General features: G+C 28.5%; 4 protein-coding genes across 11 annotated transcripts in view; 1 reads left to right on the forward strand and 3 right to left on the reverse strand.

Annotated features, from left to right (window-relative positions):
* LOC111043190 (insulin-like growth factor 2 mRNA-binding protein 2) overlaps window positions 1-1,524 on the reverse strand; it is a 45,864-nt gene extending 44,340 nt beyond the window's left edge. The window contains exons 1-2 of one of the 3 annotated variants that reach the window (XM_022328091.1): window positions 1,210-1,524; window positions 1,067-1,142 (exon numbers count right to left, since the gene is read on the reverse strand). In XM_022328091.1, the coding sequence (XP_022183783.1) occupies window positions 1,067-1,142; window positions 1,210-1,387 (254 nt within the window). In that variant the 5' untranslated portion in view covers window positions 1,388-1,524. The remainder of the gene's footprint in view (window positions 1-1,066; window positions 1,143-1,209) is intronic. The other 2 variants (XM_022328090.1, XM_022328093.1) reach the window with 2 other exon arrangements.
* A 111-nt stretch (window positions 1,525-1,635) lies between these two features.
* LOC111043191 lies at window positions 1,636-5,180 on the forward strand. 3 transcript variants are annotated; one of them, XM_022328097.1, is made up of 8 exons: window positions 1,636-1,993; window positions 2,074-2,178; window positions 3,035-3,221; window positions 3,297-3,460; window positions 3,585-3,780; window positions 3,860-3,993; window positions 4,058-4,300; window positions 5,001-5,062. In XM_022328097.1, exons 1-8 carry the CDS (start codon window positions 1,930-1,932, stop codon window positions 5,060-5,062), a joined length of 1,155 nt encoding a protein of 384 aa, XP_022183789.1. In that variant the 5' UTR covers window positions 1,636-1,929. The 3 variants fall into 3 exon arrangements, 2 of the variants coding, with proteins under 2 accessions (XP_022183789.1, XP_022183788.1); XR_002605545.1 differs by having other exon boundaries at window positions 1,674-1,993; window positions 2,074-2,184; window positions 4,058-4,396; window positions 5,001-5,180; XM_022328096.1 differs by having other exon boundaries at window positions 1,677-1,993; window positions 2,074-2,184; window positions 5,001-5,180.
* On the reverse strand, window positions 2,152-9,130 carry LOC111043192 (omega-amidase NIT2-like). Of its 3 annotated transcripts, none has more exons than XM_022328100.1 (6): window positions 8,884-9,130; window positions 8,663-8,809; window positions 7,612-7,811; window positions 6,940-7,108; window positions 6,631-6,864; window positions 2,152-2,259 (listed from the first exon to the last, which is right to left on the reverse strand). In XM_022328100.1, the coding sequence occupies exons 1-6, from the start codon at window positions 8,906-8,908 to the stop codon at window positions 2,252-2,254; spliced, it is 783 nt and encodes a 260-aa protein (XP_022183792.1). In that variant the 5' UTR covers window positions 8,909-9,130; the 3' UTR covers window positions 2,152-2,251. The 3 variants fall into 3 exon arrangements, with proteins under 3 accessions (XP_022183792.1, XP_022183790.1, XP_022183791.1); XM_022328098.1 differs by lacking the exon at window positions 2,152-2,259 and adding an exon at window positions 6,102-6,404; XM_022328099.1 differs by lacking the exon at window positions 2,152-2,259 and adding an exon at window positions 6,104-6,404 and having other exon boundaries at window positions 7,627-7,811; window positions 8,884-9,128.
* Window positions 9,131-13,857: 4,727 nt separating this feature from the next.
* On the reverse strand, window positions 13,858-20,326 carry LOC111026181 (ubiquitin-conjugating enzyme E2 Q2). Of its 2 annotated transcripts, none has more exons than XM_022304206.1 (8): window positions 20,108-20,326; window positions 19,272-19,840; window positions 19,059-19,163; window positions 17,086-17,322; window positions 16,846-17,005; window positions 14,622-14,989; window positions 14,448-14,514; window positions 13,858-14,336 (listed from the first exon to the last, which is right to left on the reverse strand). In XM_022304206.1, the coding sequence occupies exons 2-8, from the start codon at window positions 19,440-19,442 to the stop codon at window positions 14,305-14,307; spliced, it is 1,140 nt and encodes a 379-aa protein (XP_022159898.1). In that variant the 5' UTR covers window positions 19,443-19,840; window positions 20,108-20,326; the 3' UTR covers window positions 13,858-14,304. The 2 variants fall into 2 exon arrangements, with proteins under 2 accessions (XP_022159898.1, XP_022159897.1); XM_022304205.1 differs by having other exon boundaries at window positions 14,598-14,989; window positions 20,108-20,320.
* Window positions 20,327-20,617: the final 291 nt, after the last annotated feature.

The raw sequence follows: 20,617 nt of genomic DNA on the forward strand, positions 1-20,617 counted from the left end.
GATATTAACTTTCTTAAGTATGTAGTGTTTAAATATTGAACAACGTACTATCCAAACAAAAGTAATAAAGAAATTAATTAGAAAATTAATGTGTAGCTACCTATTACCAGAACATAAAAATTCAACATTTGTTTGTCCATAAAAACAAATGAAGTCTCAAGTTTAATTAACATGCCACTGAATTCAGAATTTTAATTTTTAATTTAATTATTTATAATAGTAGAATAGTTATAATCAATGGTTAAATGTATTAACATGTTCATTAAGCTAACAGCATGACACATAATGTTCAATGTTAGGTACTTGAAGTTTAAATAAATGTCTTCTTTACTATTGACGTTCAAGAATTATTAATATTTAATGGCTTTTAAATTATTACTTTATGATAAAACAAAATATTTGTTCTTATTATTGTATTATTTAATTTTTTAATTTTTTACATTTCCAGATTATTTTACAAACCCAACCAAACTTCTGTGGATGTATAATATTTGACATGCATAATGTGTATAATATTCATCTAATACTTCAATAAATTTAAAATATACAGATGAGATGAATTGATATTGTTGATTAATATTGGTACAATGGTACAATGTACCTGGTACATACAGTTTATATGCTTGCATAAGACTTTTTTTCTGATTCATTTATATGTTATAAAAGACCAGAATTAGAATGCATTAACATAAAAGACATTTTTAAAGTCTGAATTTTTAAGATTTATATGATCTTTTAGTTTCAGAATAATTACATTTACTAACACTAATACACAAAACATGCCATATAATGAAATAAGTAGATAAATAATTTTATTGCAATATAATACAGACACTTAAATGCTAAAAATAGTCTTTGAAATAAATCAAAAGTTAATCATAGTTAATAAAATTAACATATTTAAAATATTACATAATATGAATTTATAAAAGGGTGGTTGATATAATTACCAACCATATCAGTTGATTATTTTGTGGATATTATTATCACTGTAATTATAATAATAGGTATATATTTATCTTTTATGATGACCACGCCTAATGAGTTTAATAAAACTATGACTTACCTTGCTTTTTTCACCATTTGACTGTGCAAGCCATTGTAGGGTTCTACAGCAAGGGTTTGATCTTGGAGAGGCATACCTGTAAATTATTTAAAAGAAAGTTACATCAAACTTGTTTTTTTTTAAGGATTCAAAAAAACACTTACCGTTGAGCTGTGTCAGAGCATACTCTGCAGTAGACGGTTCCATAAAGTCAACCGTTGCACATGCTCCACCAGACTTAAACATTATAGTACCACAAGGTAAATTTTTACTGTTAATAATCTGTCTAAGAGAAGGTTCGTCTAGGCCACGAATGTTTCGAATGAACAGCAATTTACTCATGATGTATGAAACGTTGTAAACTAAGTTTAGTCTAAGAAATTTAATACAGGATTATAGGACGGAAAAACAAAAAGGATAAAAGAAAAAATTAAACAAAAAAAAAAAAACACTAAATAATACAATTTTTTAGAATAAATGAGATTAATGAGAATAATTTTTACAAGGATATCGAAACCGCTGATAAGAAAACGCAACGTTTTTCAAATATAACCTCAAATGTTAACACTCCTAGGAGCTGCAGCTGCTGGTGTTAAGGAGAATTGTACATAATCACTGAAATTTAATAATATTATGATACGGGATAATAATATCATAGAACAATATACATGCACAGAATGATATAATAATATATTATATCTATGTATACATGTTTGCGCCACAGAATTTATTCTATGATAACTCCAACAAAATATCTTCACTCTTCAGTGTTCATTTGATAACGCTAAAGAAAATTTTAAATTTTATTGAGATTCCAATTTTTTTTATTTAAACCGATACTGTCATAGGTAATATTAATATTCGATTAACTATCAGATTTATGAATGCCCATTATGGATACTTATTACGTGTGCAATGGAAATCTAGTTAAACGAGACACTGAGATTGGTAAATAAGTTGATTATTTTATATTATATTATATTTTATGTGACAAATAGCAAGTACATTTTTTTTTCTTGAATTTTCAGACTCTAAAGATATATTCGTCATTGAAGAACCATTTGAGCCATATGAAAATAATATTATTCAAGATGAACCACTACAACTTGAAACTGATGTTCTTGAAGAATCTCGTAATTGTATTAAATTATTATTATTTACTTAACACAATTACTGCATATCTTATTTGAGTACACTTATTACTTATTATGACGCTGAAAAAATAAAAATAAAGATTAAGCTTAAAATAAGATTCTTAAAAATTAAAATATTAAAATACCAATATGCCTACGATTTGTTTATGAACTAATACTGTTAGGAATAGCTGAAAAAAAATGAATTGTGAAGCTGAGCAATTTCTAGCGATTTAATATCAAGGTTCATGATTCATGATACTAATATTGTCATTCATCATACAAACTATGTTATTTGGTGTCATCTACAGTGAACATCTTAACATTATTTACTTTACGTTTCCATTAAATACATTTAAAAATACAACCAATAAAAGTGATGCATAATTTCAAAATAATAATATAATATATATCACAATAGATTTAATACTATGCACTACTTGTAACCATTATATTTGAGTGGAAATCACCATAGTTTAACTGATTATGTTTACCTGAAGGAAATATGTCAACGCTCCCGAGTTGTTTTAAAATTATAGACTATACAGACCTAAAAGAAGAAACCTTAAGTTTTTTTAAATTTGCATATTCATATTATTATAAATATCAAATTATAAGGTATAAGCAAAATTATTACATGTATCCCCCTTCAGCTTTCAAGCAATACTTAAGCAGACCCGGGAGAGTTTGCAAGTCAATGTAATAAAATTGAAAGAGTGTACAACGTCTATCCTAAAGTTATAATATAATTATGTTACACATATTCTAAACAGCTAAAATGTGTATTTTATTCAAATGTCTCATTTGAAGAGGTTATGTTTAAAAGTAAAAAATAATTATTGGTTTAATTACACAGGTAAAAGAAATTGCCGAGAATGGAGTCAATATGAAACAAAGATTCTTTTGGATATGTATAAACGAAATGTTACTCAAGTAGGACCGATGAAAAAATTTAAAAGTAAAAGAGAAATGTTCAAGTGTATAGCACAAACAATATCTGCTAAATTAAACATCATCAGAAGTGCTCATCAATGTGAAAATAGGTATATTAGTCATAAGTATTTTTTAAACTGTAGAGTTGTATTGTGTTATGTTACGGAAGAACTAAATTTATTTAGGTATAAAACGGTAGTAAATCAACGAAAAGTTGGACGTTCAATATTACAAAAGTCTAGATCAAATGTTGAAAAGAAATTAAATGAAGAGGAACGATTACAAAATGATGTTACTGCTTCAGTGTCAGCAGACCATGATTATAATGGACAGAACTCTGGAACTAATGGTAACATACTACAATCAAGAATTTATGTTTTTTGGTTTAGTCATAATTTTCAACTTTTAAGAAAATTAATCCGACATGTTTGTAAATGCTCAAGAAATCATTCAGTAAATTATTGATTTTTTAGGTCAATGTACAATGAAATCTATGAATGAATGGGGTGATGATGATACCAAGCTACTCATGGAAATGTACAGAAAGAACATTTCCAAAGTGGGACTGGAAAGAACATTCAGGACTAAATTAAAAATGTTTGAGTATATTGCAAATACTATAAACAATATACTAAATATTACTAGAACGGCTGAGCAATGTCTAAATAGGTAAATTCAATATTATTATGGCATGTGAGTTAGGAAATAATACTGGTTTAGTCAATTTAATATAAATTATATGTTTAAGATATAAAACCATATTCAGAAGAAAAAATTTTAAACAGAATAGAATAAACAACGATATATCCATGAATAACATAGTTATAGACGATAATTTAAACAACAGTGATAATTCAAACTGTGATGCACATTTTGTTGATAGTAAGTTAAGCGTTGAGTACTGGTATTACATCAATTACATTAATGTTAATAATTTTTTATCCAGATTTATATGAAACTGAGTTTAACACTCATGTTTATGATGGCAAAACATTAAGAAAGGTTGTTAAGCAGCCAAAGGTAGTTCCTAAACCTAAAGAGCCTGATACTAGTCAGGACACATTGTTGACAAGGACTCTGAGAGAGATTGCCAACCAAAAAGAAAAGACGTTATTAAAAATTGCAGCAAACCAAGAGCGAGCAGAAGAACGGAGGCATCAGGAAACATTGACGCTTATACGACAACTTGGTTATATTTTATAACAATATATAAATCCTGAAAAAAAAACCTTTTAAGTATTAAATACTAAAAGAATTGAATAGAATTTTCTACGAGATTTATTCGGTATATTATAACAATTGTACAGATTAGTATTCAAAAGTTTTTTAGCAATACATTTTTGTTTGTTAAAACAATGTACTTTTGATGACATTACACTCGTTCGTGTATTGTGTCTGATCAAACTTAAACATAGAAATGTAATCTGTGTTTGTATGTGTTTTTAACAATTTTAGCTATTAGAATTTAGATTGCAATATTTTACACACTCATAACTCTTAAAAATTTAAATATTGTTGAAAGATTACCTTAATATGTGATGTCGATTTATTCTAATACTAAACCTCACCAACACAAAATGTCTTCTGTTGAGGGGCATCCTCTTAAAGTCTTATCAATATGTTAACACATAACTGCACAGTATACATTTTTATGAAATTATTATTATCATTCCTAAAAAGGGAATTAATCTTGAAAACTATATCAGTGTAAAAGTATGACAATAACTTCAAAGGTTTTTTTTTAAGACCATCACATTATATAGTGTATATCATAAATATCTAACAATTTTTACATAGATATTACATTTAAAATTGGTCTTCGTGATACAGTTTGTATAAATAAAATTGTTTAATGTATTAAATAAGTATGATATTTTTTTTAAATTTAGGTGAAACTATTGTTCGATACATTGGAAATCAACAAGGCGATACATCTGAACAGCATTATTAAACAACAATATTTTTAATGAAACATGAAGTGTTAGTTAATTACATATTGAGAACTTTGATAATTTAAAAAGAAGGTTGTGGCCTACACACATTTCAACGTATAAAAACAATAAAACATTTAATTATATTTATTGGCACTAGTGTTTTATTCTTCAACGATTGTTAAAAGTGTAGTGATGTTTTGATATCAACTAAAAGTCAAATAATATTAAAAAATATTACTTTATATGAAGGTTGAAAAATAATATCAATCATTACTATGGTCCGGCCTATGCATTTACTATTATTTTTATTTTGTAAAAAGTTGCATTTTTGTAAATATTATTATTAAGAATTCAATTGTTGATTGTTAAGTTATGACGTTTGTCATTATTAGTCCTTTAGGACAAACGTTTGATTTTATTTTTATATATTTATAAATTAATAAAGTATTTTGTTTTCCTACTTTGTCGTATTCTTTATGCATACTATTTTTTTATTTTATATTTCACTCAGGTATGATATTTTTATGCACATATTTAACACTGCAATGAATGCATACATCAAAAAGTACTCGAGTTGAAATTATTTATATTTTTAGTTACTTATGTTATTTCTTAGGTATGTACTATGTAATAAGCTCATTGTGATCAAAAAATAACTTTAAAATTGTTTTCCTAGTAGGTCACCAATAATGGTACGGTCAAATTAAAATACATTAAACAAGTAGAACAAATGCTGCTCTGGCGTGTGTCTATTTTAACTTTTTAAGAAGAACAACTAAGCCAAAATAAATAGCATCAAAATTACTTTTTTGTTACTAGACATTAGTTAACAGTCAGTAGTTATATAATCGTTTTTAACAAAACACTTATCATCTATTTACCTTTACTTTTTGAAATTATGCCCACAGAATAATATTAAACATATTACAATGCTATTTATTTATTATTTAATAAAAAAAAAATTAAACAATAGTACATATTTTATAACATTATCTGAATGTCTTTTTATAATATATTATAGGTATTTTTAAATTGATTGAGTCTCAATAGATAAATTACATGAAATATTTACAATTAGAATGTAGATTAATTTTTTAAAATTAAAAATAAAGTTATTCAATACATTTATTACATTTGATAAACATGTAATTTGAATTACATTAGTAGTAACAATTGATTAACCTAACCTAACCTTCAAATATTGACTCGGTTAGGTTCAATTCATTAATAAATGGTTTTCATAGACAGATCAACACTAACTATTTATTTTATTTGTCATATAAATTGTATCATACATATCAGTTCTTCTCTGATATTCTGTGGGTATTTGCTGCCTTATGTTTTCTCGTATTCCAAAGTCTACAACATGTTAAATATATTTTAATTGAATAGGACCCGGTTTTTAAATCTATTTTATCCACCAGATAACATAAGTTATTCGGTGGATAAACAAAAATTAATTTTAATAGGTTTTTCAATGTCTGGATAGTGTTTATTCGACGTATAAATCATGGAATAATTATTCGGTACTATTTCTACTATAAGAACAATTAACACTACCTAGTGTCCTAGTATCTATATTTACCAAAATCTATGTATAAATCCATATCCTTTTCAGTAGCTTCACACAAAACTTTACCCCATGGATCCACAATCATTGAATGACCCCATGCTACATAACTAGAATCAGTAACTCTGGCCGGAGAAACTACAGCTACAAATGCTTGATTTTCCATGGCTCTAAATCTAGTTAATAAACTCCAATGTAAAGGGCCAATCTCCGTACAAAAGGCACCAGGGTATATTAACATATCACATCCTTAAACCCACAATTGTTTATAATAATATTAATAACTACCTTAACAAATATTTATAACTCAACTAGATAACAAACCTTGTTTTCGATATAATGCTGCCATCTCTGAAAATCGTATATCATAACAAATGCCTAGCCCGATCTTAAATTTTCCAAACTGAAAAGTATTAAGTGTATTGCCCGCAGACATGGCATCAGATTCTTTGAAGCAAGTACTACCAGGTATGCTTACATCAAATAAATGCACCTGTAAAATGTAAATGTGTCCATGTATAAATTCTATTATTTTAGTACTTAAATAGAATATTCAATATATTTTATGAGCGTAAAATTCAAATGCAATAAGTGACATTTTTTATTAACATTCATTATTTTAATGGGAGTATTTATTTGTATTTACAATACTGTTTTTCAAAGTTAGAGATACTTTTTCTCTAATCACTCATCAGTCAAATAAATGTTTTAAAAAAAGTTACATTTTAAACAAGTACCTAGTCTGATGCATTTTATTGGACCACTCACAAAAAATGAAAAGGTGATAAAATAGGTAGGTACTAAAGTGTATTCATTATTGTATAATGAAATAATTGCTAACGGTCAGATTAATCATTCAATTATTACCTATTGATACATATTAATTAACATAACATAACATTGACAAAATTATTTATTTTAGGAGTTCAAACTTTTTCATCAGTCACCATAGTTTAATTGCACTGTGAAGCTACTTGAAATATGAAATCTTCTAACATAAATAAATAGTACTTTTCTATGTTTGGCTATTAAATCTCCATTAGGATCCCAAACCGTACACGTGTTGTAAACTTTTCCATCACATATCTCTGGGATTGAACCACCAACAATGTATATTTGATTTGATTTGGCAGCTTGAGACAGAGCATTACATGTTTGGCCCCCAGGAATGACTTCAGCATATTGTCTGAACAAGGCTAAAAACAAAAAATTATAGAGTAATACCAACACTAAATCTCATACAAATATTATCTTTATTAATCTCTATGTATATGAATATTTGAAAATATCCAGTGTAATTTAGGTAATTAACTACCTAGGCTTTACAAAATATAATAATAATAATTAATGTTTCATATTGCCAAATAGACAGTTGAATTGTGGGGTGCAGGGGGACAGAGTACCTCAACTATTTATTAAGAATTTTAGTATTTTGTTTGCTACAACGATGTATAGAAAGTTAAGGGGACTCTAATTTTGTGTAAATAAACAGAGTACATCTTCTTAAATTTTTCTAATTCTAGCACTGCATCAAAATGTAAAAGTGCATTGATTAATATTTATTTTTTATTTTTTCTTATTGTGTAGAGATTTTATAACAATTATTAATCAAACAAATGTTGGTAAATATAATAAAGTACCTAGATTGGTATAAAATATAAGTTACTTTTTAAAATTATTTTAAAGTTAAAAATGTATGTCTTTATGTTTTGTCTGAAATAATTATTTTGAAAGCTGTATTACAATTTGAAACACAAGGTTATGAAATTACAAATTTGGTACCTAGGTATAGTGATAATAAAAAAAAATCATAATTTTATAATATTTGTATTACACAATTTAAGAAATTTTAATGATTGTGTAGGTACAATTAAAATTATGAAAATATTTTATGATAATTTCCAAATGACATACCTACATACATTTAAACCTAGGTTGGTTATTTAATTGATTTACACTGGTAATACACAACAAAATATAAACCTACTTAATTTTTGGATAAAAAAATATGACTTATATTTTTTTCTATAATGTTATATTATTATACCAGTGTCATATGGTGCATTAAAACATTCGGGCAGTATGGCTAATGAGCAACCACTAATCTTTGATTTCTGTATTCGTTCCACAGCGACAGCCACATTTGATGGTTTGTCGGCTGTTACAGTCAGTTGTAATATGGCTACTCGAAAACCTAATTTGAATAACATATACACATTATTGTACAATAAATTGTAAGTACAGCAATAATTTTGGTTTTAATATTACCTGAATGGCTTAAAAAGGTCATCATTGGTTAATAACTGTTGTAGTCCTTAAAAAGTCAAGTGTCAAACATACACAGAAGTAGCTGACACCCTGGAAGTGTTCAATTCTGTCATAGACAAGTTAGATAAATGCAATATTATTTTTGATTAATAATTATTATACATAAATACATGATCCGTGTTTTTAATTACACATACGACCTTAATGCCTCGACTAGACCTTGATGGGGTTATGGAAGGTGTGCACATTTATAATATTTTAGTGGTGGGGTCCGAAGAAAAGTATCAGATAAGATATAGGTATCATAAACATTTATAAATATAAAGAACGAATATTAATATTATGGAGATTAAAAGGGGTTTCTTAGATACTCAAAAACCGACTTGGCCTAGTGGTAATATGAAAAAAATTCCCGACTTTATGAATAAAATATCCCGAGACGAGAAAATTAGGTAGGTTCTCACAACCACTTGAAAATAATTAAACAATTATGGTTTAGTGTAATTACCACATTATTAATATTGAATTACAAATATATACTTAAGTATAGTACAACTAGTACAAGTAAGTAAACTTGTGACATTTAAAAAATTAAGAATCAAGTAGATACTAAAGAAACATTCAATTAAAATGTTCAAAGTTTAAAATATAATATATCGAATACAATTTAACTTTCTTTTATGTTATATGGTACTATAAATTTCAAACATAGACAATAATATTTTGTTTTATATTATGCATAATTTTGTAAAAATTTAACTCCCGAAATAAAATGTTACATGTCTATAATATTTTGATGATATTGTAAATATAATTATTAGGAGGAGTTTTTACAAAATTCACTTTATGGATACAATATTTAAAATATTATAAAATAAAAATAAAAATGTTTTGAATGATCGTCGATCGATACCTAGGTACGTCAAATAATACAAATAATAAAAATAATAATAAAAACTAAATAATTACCTTTCAAACAATAATTTGAAATTTGAATGTAGGTTCATTTAAAATGTATTCTATTCCATTAAAAGAACCATTGGCATAATATGTTGTTTTAAATTGTGATATAAAAATATTATTTTAATTAAACATTAATAATATAGTGGTTCCACTAAGTATCGTTTAAAAATATTTGATCAATCATGTTCATGGGCGCCATTGTGGGGGGGGGGGGAGCGAGACAGGGCACTTGCCTCCCTCTGGAAAAAAATATTATGAACTTGTAGCTCAATAAATATTACCACAATATTACCTTATTACCGAAATTTTTTATTTAGACACCCCCCCCCCTTTCAGTGGTTTTTCCTCTAATAAATGTACTATATATTTATATGTATCCTTAAACTGTAAAAACCTAGTTTAGTTTATACTTAACCTCTCCTCCCCCATTTAATAACCCCGGTTACGCCGCTGGTTCATAAGCTTTCTAAGGGAGGGGGATTGGGGGCTTAGCGTTCCCCAGTGTGGATATTAGCCCCCCCTCCAGAATTATTATTGTCAATTTCGTTTAGGTAAATGTAATAATTGTACTTGTCCTATTGAACTTGACGTAGCCAATGACAATATAATAACCACTATTTTCTTTATAATATTATCACTTTTGAAATTATTTATCATAATCGTGTTTCACATCACGCTACACCAGAACGGAAAAAGAAAAAAAGAACCTTCGGTAATTTGTACACACAATAGGTACCAAATTATAATAGGTTATTAGCTATTACCACAATAAGTTTTTGACTAAAACAATACCTATTGATTTTTTGGTGTAGGTAACTGAAAACAAAAAACCGTAGATATACCTAGTTGAAATTTTTACTAATTTTTTTTATGCTTTTTGAGCTATTTTAGACATATGTAACGACACTTAGTGGCATTCACAGTCTGAGTGTACCCACCGGCCGGAGTTGCTAGCTCCCGGATGAAAGACCACCAGGGATTTTTAGCAACAAAATACATACATACGAGTATCCGTGTTCCAAACCAACCGTAGCTATAATGACCATAGTTGCCGGGCTTTAGATCAATAAAAAAAAACATATTACGACATTTTTAAATTTATTTTGTACCTAATTTTAGCTTTTGTTATACCTACTATTTATATGTTGATATTTTCACTTAGTCAAAATGTTGGAAAATATTGAATACCTAACTTCACGAGTTAGAAACCTCAAAATATAAAAATTTAAAACAAGATTCGACATACGTGTTTCTACATATATCAAAAACAAAGTTGACCTGAACATCGCTCTAATTTTATAAAAGCGTTTGAAATTCAATTTTTTCGACATTGAATATTCACCCTTAAATCAACTATTTCTCTTGAATCGATTGTTGATATTTTGTTGTAATTTAAAAGCGAATAACCGTAGACTGTATAGTTACTTGAAATTTTCACCAAATGCTGAAATTAGCATTTTATTTACGTACATCATAGTAATATTTTTGATATTCTAACAATTTGAAAATATTTAAGATATCTACCTTTTTTTCAAATGAATTTAACTAACATAAATCGGTGAAAAGGGGGTGTGGAGTGTCAAAGCAATAAGCACCCCACGAAACTCCACATTGAAAATTTTTTAGTGGGGCTCCAGTCCCCCCTCCTTCTAATATATTTGATCACTCTACGGCCTATGCCTATGCACTATGTAGTTATCTATAAGATCTACTATTCGAGCCTCTAGAGGCAATAGTAAGCTGCTAAATAATAGTGAGTAGAATCTTTTTAGTTAGCATTTTTTACAGTGGCAAGTAGGTACTATAAGCATAAGACGTAGGTACCTACTGAAGTATTAATACCTAATATATAAATGTATAATATCGGTTCCTTTTATGAACAAGCTCGATTTTAAATCCGTTGCACATAATAAATTACGTATTATAGTATTAATTATTAGTGTGTACTGACGTCAGTGACATGGGTACCATAAATGTATATTAGTTCATCACTCATTCAATTCTCAAACTAAAAAATGAATCACTTTCACATGATAAAAGTATAGAAATTGTTAGAAACATCAAAATCTAACTATGCCAAAATAAAAGAACAACTGCTGAAAAAGACAACAAACAATTCCATGGCGTTTTAGATTATTAAAAATAAAATCAAGGACCAAATAATCTGTTTATACTGTGTGAAACTTTAAATGGAACTAATCTAAAGATTTTTATTGCAATCGAACTCCTTGGGAAATTTCTAAATAAAAAAATGTGATGTTGAACAGCTTCAGCATATATAATAGTATACCAAGATCCAACAAAAGGTTTGAAACACCGCAACACATTTCATGTATAATAGGCACTTTTGAATAATATTAATAATTTATAATATTTTAGAATTAAAAAAAGTAGTTTTTTGTATTTTGGATCATATTTTTAATTAATCAAATACATATTTTCTCATTTTTTATTGCATATACATTTTAGCTCTCGTGATACCTAACTAATAAAAGTCAGAATTCAAGACGTGTTGTGTATGATTATAAAGAAATTATTTTAGGTGATATTGATAAACTTTTTTAAACTAAAATTTAAATATTTTGTACTTAAACTTGTCTTAATCTTTATTATTTTATTGTTTGATATTATAGTAAAGTTTAACTTGACATTTTTTTTAAAAATATAATGTGTCAATAAAATATTCTTAAGAAATATTTTATTTTTTTCAGATACTTATTTCCACGGTTTCAAATATTTTTAAGCATTGTGTAACTGCAATACTTTTGATACTAGTACGATACTTATATTTAAACTATTACAGTTTCAAACATTTTTCACAGGCCTGGGGAAACCTACCATAACCACTAGATGGCAAGGACGGGGCATCACATTATTTTTGGTAGTTCAATTCAATGTGCTTGTAACTTTTAAGTTCAAAGTAGGGTAACCACAAACCCTAAATAGTGAGAATTACAGAATTACTTATTTAAACCTGTCTCTCCAAAATGAATGTTTTAGTAAGTATTTAAATTTAATGTATCAAGCAGGTATAATATATTAATATCATTGATTAAAAATATAATATAAACATTTACAATGTACATTAGAGCACGATAAAGAGGTCATCGTTTGATGACATCAAACTTTAGCCAAAACATAAGTTAACACCATAAGTCATTATTACTGCAAATGGCAAAGTCCATTTGTGTTACTATAGTCTATAAAACTATTACAATGGCGGCTCCGCAGAAGCAATGCCAAAGCAGATCCCGCGGTGTCGTCGGTTATAACGAAAAAAAGTCTATAAATCTATTAGTAGGCAAGTATAACCTGAGTAACAACTTACACAAATAGGTACTGTTTAAAAATCGTAAATAGAATTGTAGGTATTCAATTTAACTAAATTATTTGTTAATAAAACAATATCATTATGTTATATTACGGCAAACTGTATAGAAAATAATTACAGTTCATTCATAAGACGGACTGATGTCCGAGTGATGCAGTCTCTTAATAATAAATATGTACAGATTATACTTTACATTTTTTTAACATGCAGATACTGTAAAACAACTCTCATAATACGGTTGTGGTATAAACTTTAGACAAGATAAAATATCAAAGAAATAAATCCCCAAATTATAATATTGTTCCTAAGTACAGTACACGCATAAATTCTTACTATTTCTTCCGATTACCGATAAAATTATACAAAATTGAATTAGGCTATACAATAAATATACTTAACACTAAGTCTTACAAAAAAAATAATGTATTTTTGAATATTATGTACTCTTTCATTAATCTAGGAAGTAATACACAAATCATAACGCCATTTATCGTTCATATTAAACTAAATAAGCAGTTAGGGATTTTTTTTTGAGCATTGCAACATAAAAATATATGTATATGTACCTTACTTATCAGAAATTGTATCATTTGTATATAATCATATATATATATATATTTTTACAAAGTGGTGTTTTAATAATATGACTATAGTAGAATAAGCAGATATCAACGCACAAAATTCCTTTAAACACATTTGATGTGTGTCATTTATTGATACATAAAAAAACCGTAATTAGTAACATCAAAATTAATCACAATTTAATAAATACACAAAAAAATTGAACTCTGAACTCATAAAAAATTTAAGAATCAGTATTAAAAAAAAATATATTATAATAACCCATGTATTTATGTTGACTTGTGTCAGTAAAATAATGTCACGGGTAAAATAGCCCAGCCGGCAGCCGAAACAGTATTCAAAACTTGGATAGAATTAGGTTACCAAATTGAAAAGTATGAAAGTTATATTTTCTAGAATTATACAAAGAAACTAAACAAAATAATAAAAGTAACGTAAATATTATACTGTAAACAAGATACGACGTATTTTTTTTTTTACAAATGAGACATGTACTTTATTAGGTTTTTTAGGAATGAAAAGTTTAGGTTGTGTTAGACTGTTGTTTAACCATCTTCTTTAGGAGGGGTAAACCAACCTGAAAAAAAACGAAAACATCATCAGTTTTTGTATTCAGAATAAACATTATAAATAATATATTTTTATACTACAAAAAATAAAAACTATTTTTATGGTTAAAATTATTTACCATTTTTTTCATGTATTTGCACAAGAGATTTAAAAGATTGCTGTGCTCTGGCTAGAGAGTACTGACCCTAAAATAAAAATAATAATTATTAAATATGGTTGTTCATCAATATTGTTTAATTGTATTAATTATAAATAGATTTTCACATACTACTGGATATGTTGCTTGGGATACCTGGTTCATTGCCTTTGGAACACCAAACTGTATTCTTGCTTTTCCTTTAACCAAAGTAGCTGCAATTTGCATAATCACTGCTTCAACAGTGTAAGCTGAGCTCCACCCTTGTTTGGTCAACAATTCCATGCATATTGCACCCCCAACTAGGACATAGCCCCCCTGTATGATGGGATGAACTACGCGCACAAACGGTGGCTCAAAGGGATATGTCTCTTTGAATGTAATATTTAATAGCACAAAGTCTTTTCCTTCTTTCTCCTTTAACTTTTGCAAATCATGGTATAAAGAAGAATCTGGATCAACTGTCATTAATTTTATGTTCCACTCATAGATGCTGTCACAAACTAGTTCCACACTATACATTCCTGAAAATTTTTATCATTTATTAGTTACATACAACATATTTATCTTATAATTAAAAAGATATGGTATATTATTTCATAGTTTTTGTCCATTTCAAGTTACAACTTATTGGCTCTATTTCATACAATTTAACATATTTTTAATGTTAATTAATATCTCTAGATTGTGCATCAAATAAAGTTTATACTACACACATTACCAGTGGCTTAAAGTTTGGTTTTTACATAAATTTATTATGACATTGCTGTTTGATTTGTTATAATGTACATAGAATGTTACTTCATTTTATATTGAGAATTAACTGTACATAATGTGTTTAACGTCATTAAATCTAAACAATAACTACTATGTAAAATTGAATAATAAGTAAACAATCAAATATTATTGTGTCACTTTGGACTCATCCTAGGACGATTAATATAATCACCAAACTAAAGAACTAACAACCTCAAACTTAAATATATAATTCAATTCCTTAAAAACACAGACAAATTAAAAAAATTTACTGAAGTATAAAATTAGTATATTTTACATCATATTTAACTCCACGCCAAGATCATGCAAGTCAGCATAATGATCAAAATGATGGACATAATATATTATTATTTAATATAAATATAATTCAACAAATAAACCTATATTTTCAACAAATAAACCTATATTTTCAACACCAAATCATTGAATTCAAATTTAACAGTGACACAATGAACAATTTAGTCTAAACAACATAACAATATTGGGTATTCTTGTCATATGCAGTCTACCGCACACTTTTCGTTTACCACACATATTCCAAGTCATTTCCATCAAGCCAATGCTTGTTTGTTTTCCCTCTGCCCCATGCGTAACGTAGACAAAACACATTTACGGAGAATAATTTATTTTTTAATTTTGAATAATTTTAGGGCAAAATTTCCCATTACAAAATAGGTAGAGTTAAAAATATTTTTAAAGGGAATGACCTTTAAATTTTTCTAAATATTGTTTCAAAACAATTTAAACATCACTTAAGTTTACAATTTTTTTTTTTTTTGAAAGTCGAAATTAAAGTCAAATAATAATAAAATAAAACCAATATGTCATACCTTCAAAAGCATTATTCTCTTTAATTATTGTAATAAAGCATTATTCTCTTTAATTATTGTAATAGGTAATTTTATTCTAAGACTAATCAAAAATCATAAAAAAAAAAACAATTTTAGATGAAAGCATTCTTTGTTGCACACGGGCCTGAGAGGAAACAAATATTTCCCAGGCATCCTCACAATCAAAGATGTTAATCATGGTAATTGTTGGCCAAAAATGTCAATTGAATTATTCAGTCAGAGGAAAATACTATTATACATTTTTAAAGGAAAATTGACTTATTCAAATTGATACTCATACTTAACCTCTGCTAAATGGTTGAAGAATGATAAAGATCGACTCATTTGAATGTTTTCTAAGATACATCAAATCATTTTATAATACATAATGAATACATTTTGATAATAATTCTCATATATTTTTTGATACTTTAATTAAATATAAAAAAAACAAGTGGTAGACAGCATATGACATATAGTAATGTGCAGTAGACTGCAAACATTACAAGAATACCCAATATTCTTTGTAGACACTGTAACGTTACTTATCAATAATTACTTTGTTTTAGTGTTTTACGTTAATGTTGCCAGTTAAAGCTTTCAATTGTCAATGTTTCCCTATACCATTTTAAATAAAAATACTTAATTTCATAACTAACCTTTTCAGCAAAACACACATGCATAACTTAAGTTAAATATTTGTGGGACAAAATTAAATTGGTGTAACACTTTTTTTAAATAAATTACTTAATTTAGTAGGTAATATTCATTACCTTTTTTGAAACTATCAGATCTGTATATATCTCTAAGCTCTTTCATAAGACGATCAGTAGCTTGAACAGATCCAGTTACAGCCCCTTTTAAGTAATCCTGTCGTTGGTTTTGACGTAATCTTTCTAAAGTTTCCAAGTGTTGAATTTCCATATCATCAACCTTAATTTCCCATAATCAAGATTAAAAAATTGATAAAATAAAACGTATTTATAATATACAACACAATGTACACTACTGACCTGTTTTTTGGTAGATTCAGGGGTAGATTCTTCCATTTCAAGTTGAATATATTCTTCAACTTCTTCTTCGTCATCATCATCATCATCTTCTTCATCTGTAAGTTTACTAGAGCAGGAGGTAGAAGTTGATGCCCCAGAACTGGAGGGCATTTGTATCAGTCTTTGTAACTCGGACGGTTCAGATAAACAGTATGTACGGCACAGTTCACTAACCAATATTCCAACTTGGTTAATGACCTATGGAAAAAATTGCATTTTATGATTGTAAGATACCTTGAAAGATTTAAAATATAAATATAGGGACATAATACTATGTAAATAAATATAAATAAAATAAACTATAATAGGTAGTATAATGGACACTTATATAAAGATATGTTTTACATTAAGAATTATTAAGGATTCAACTCACTAATCCGCTCACTTTAAGAAATTTCAACAGTTCAAAATTTATGTTTGAGAGTTTTGAAGTTCAAACATTTATAACAGTTTGAGTATAACAGCAAAATGAATTTTTTATTGTTTTTTAAAAGTTTGAATAAGATTCCAGTTAATAACAATTTTAGTTTGACACATCCCTAATTTATTATAGTATAGTATATAATTTATAAATTACTTATAACTGATAAATTGCTATAATTTCAATCAACTGGTATTTACAAACATTTATTTTTAGATTAACATTTTAATGCAGTCTTGAGAGTACAAAAAAAAAGCCATCTGAATCAAATCAAATCAAATAAATAGTAATAATGATTTAACTGGATAGTTTACCAATGTGTGTAAGACTATGTGGTTTGAAAATATATAACAGTTGGTACAGCTGCAATAACTATTCTAGTCAATAAGATATTAGTGAAAGTTTCATCAAAAAATTGATGAAAATACTCGTGAAAATAGATGTGAAGACTACGCTTAAATGTTTCTATAATTGACACTAATATAAATTTAATTTCTTTTTAATTTTCTACAAAATGTGAACTACATTATAATAAATGATTTACAATATACTTTTTAAATGTTTAATACCAGTTTATTTCAAAATAATACACTGCTATATTTTCATTATGTAATATTATTAAGAACAAGAAAACAATAGAAAATATTGCTTTTCTCTTTTTCCATAGGGGGCATTCATTCAAATAGATTTTATTAACTAGAAGAAGACAGATCAAAATATTGATTGTAATATTAGTTTGTTGACAAAGATATACAATGTAACATACTCAGTTTGTCAGTTTCATTTTAGTGTTCTTTATATAAGTTGATTATACAGATGATTTGATTTATTTTCATAGGCATCTACATGTTTTTTGGGGGATGTCGTGTATTGGTTAACAGGAAAACACAACAGTATTCAGTGTATAATATGTATATAAAAAAACTAAAACAAAATACTAATAATTGAATAAAGTACCTAAGTAGTGCAATTTTTTGAATATGTTTTTTTAAATAAAATATTAAAAGATAATACAAGGATGCAAATAGTTGTCAACATTATAATATAAAATGTAGAAAGGTAATTTTTTTTTGGAAAAACAATAAAATGAATTAAATTATACAAATTAGTAATAATTATAAAAAGATAATTGTTGGTCAAAATATCAATCATTAATAATGTAATTGTGTTATTCGATATTTTATTTGTATTATAATTTGTAATATATAAGCTGGTACATAGTTATTTGCTTTACAAGCATTTATTATTGTTCAATATTAACTCTAAAAGTAAATAGGTATTACGTATTTATAGTACAAGAACAAATTGTGTTCACCTGTTACCACAAAATATACTTTGATAATTAGTTGTCCTTGGCAATTTATGTAAAAACATATGTTAGACTTGTGATGGTTGTAAATATTAAGTCTGGGAAGGGTCAATAAATGTTTATCTTGGTAAAGAAATAAATGAAGAAAAGCATAGACCCACAAATAGTATGTCGATTAAGTATTAGACAAATATGTGTACTCACATGATTATTGAGTCCAGTAGTCTGACCTAGCTTTTCGATAGCATTGGTCACGTTACAGTCATCAGTATCAGCAAACCAGACAGGTGGAGTGCCGGGATATGTCTCCTGTAAACAATTTAGAGTAACAAAAAAAAAAAGAATGGACAGGTACAAGTGTACAACATGACAGACAGCTGAACATGCATGAAGTTTAGTCATTTCAGGGATACTTACCGTGATGTTACCGATGATCTCGAACTGTCGCCCAGTGGGGCCAACGAACTTGCATATTACCTCGTCAACAGTGGCTGTATGCACCTGGAATCGGTCATGGTTTTTGGGGAACGTCGACTCGATCACTTTGATCTCCTGTTTCAACACGTTCAGGCAAGCCATTGTGAGCATCGACAACTGCTGGTCGCGAGGATCACGACGATATATTGACTAAATCAAGCGAGGGGGACTACATCCCGAGAGGTCGGACGAACGACGTGGTCGTGGCCCATGTCAGGTTCGCGAAAGGTCCGTTTACACGAGGGCACACGTTGTCCCGAAGAAGTGGTTGGTGCGACGGAGATTTTAAACAGTGAACACAAATGAACGACGTAGGTATTAGTTATTATTGTATTGTCCTGGCGGCTGTATCGGTTGATGAGTGAGGAGGCGGCGGCGGCGGAGACGACAGTGATGATACCTGCTATGACGAATGGACCGCGGACGACGACACACGTTAGAAACTTGATATTACTGTGCACACGACAGCGGCGTCAGAGTATGTGTAACAAACAATAATATCTGATATTCTATTAAACAAACAACAATATTATTAATCTTACTATTATTATTATTATTATTATTATTATTATTGCTACTGTGGTGGTGGTGGTGGTGCGAGCAGCAGATGATAATAATATACTTTTTTCACGCGTCCGGGAACGTAAAAAAAAAAACAAACAATAACAAAAAGGAGAAAAACGTGGAGAAGAGATAAAGGAACGTAATATATTATTCGTGCAGGAGTAGGTATGTATGTATATTTTTTTATTGCGAGTGTGTTGGTGTATACGTACCGCGGCCGCGTATTATTATTGTCCTTTCGGGGAAAAAACAAAAAAATATTTCGTTCGCGATCAGATGGAGTGATGGACAGCCGCTGCCGCACGTACTGGTGCCTGGCGAACGAGCGGTGAAGGCGGTGGTGGCGCCTTTGCGGTGGTGGTGGTTGTGGTCGTCGGCTCAGACGTGAGTTCGGCGCCCCGCGGTGGCTGTAGACTGTAGTGGTACCACTCTAAACGAACCGTCCGGTTTGTCGGTAGAGAGCGCTAACCGAGGGAGCAGCGTGCCAAACCCATAGAGTAAATAATATTACTCTGCGGCCAAACCGGACGGGAGCGCGCCAAGACGGCAAGGCATCAGCAGGCTATTCTATTCTTCTACGCCGCCCGTTTCCACTGTCCGTTTTTTACTCACCTGTGGCAGGCTCGCTGCTGTCCACAGCCGTCTCACTACTCACTAGTCACTATCAACGTGTATTAATACTCCTTGCCCACTATCTCTGCTGGTCGCACAGTACGGCCGCA

This window comes from Myzus persicae, unplaced genomic scaffold (assembly GCF_001856785.1).
Source record: "Myzus persicae strain clone G006 unplaced genomic scaffold, MPER_G0061.0, whole genome shotgun sequence".
Classification (NCBI taxonomy): domain Eukaryota; kingdom Metazoa; phylum Arthropoda; class Insecta; order Hemiptera; family Aphididae; genus Myzus; species Myzus persicae.

Excerpts from the sequence above, each read along its gene's own strand:
- LOC111043191 (XM_022328096.1), top strand. The coding sequence starts at position 1,930 with ATGCCCATTATGGATACTTATTACGTGTGCAATGGAAATCTAGTTAAA. Across the intron at positions 3,781-3,859 it reads GCTGAGCAATGTCTAAATAG|ATATAAAACCATATTCAGAA; the intron begins GTAAATTCAATA and ends TATATGTTTAAG. Across the intron at positions 3,994-4,057 it reads TGATGCACATTTTGTTGATA|ATTTATATGAAACTGAGTTT; the intron begins GTAAGTTAAGCG and ends TTTTTTATCCAG.
- LOC111043192 (XM_022328098.1), bottom strand. The coding sequence starts at position 8,908 with ATGATGACCTTTTTAAGCCATTCAG. Across the intron at positions 7,109-7,611 it reads GAAAAGTACTATTTATTTAT|GTGCATTTATTTGATGTAAG; the intron begins GTTAGAAGATTT and ends TACATTTTACAG. Across the intron at positions 6,865-6,939 it reads AGCATTATATCGAAAACAAG|GATGTGATATGTTAATATAC; the intron begins GTTTGTTATCTA and ends TGTGGGTTTAAG.
- LOC111026181 (XM_022304205.1), bottom strand. The coding sequence starts at position 19,442 with ATGCTCACAATGGCTTGCCTGAACGTGTTGAAACAGGAGATCAAAGTG. Across the intron at positions 17,323-19,058 it reads CTACTGGACTCAATAATCAT|GTCATTAACCAAGTTGGAAT; the intron begins GTGAGTACACAT and ends TTTTTTCCATAG. Across the intron at positions 14,990-16,845 it reads ATCTGATAGTTTCAAAAAAG|GAATGTATAGTGTGGAACTA; the intron begins GTAATGAATATT and ends AAAAATTTTCAG.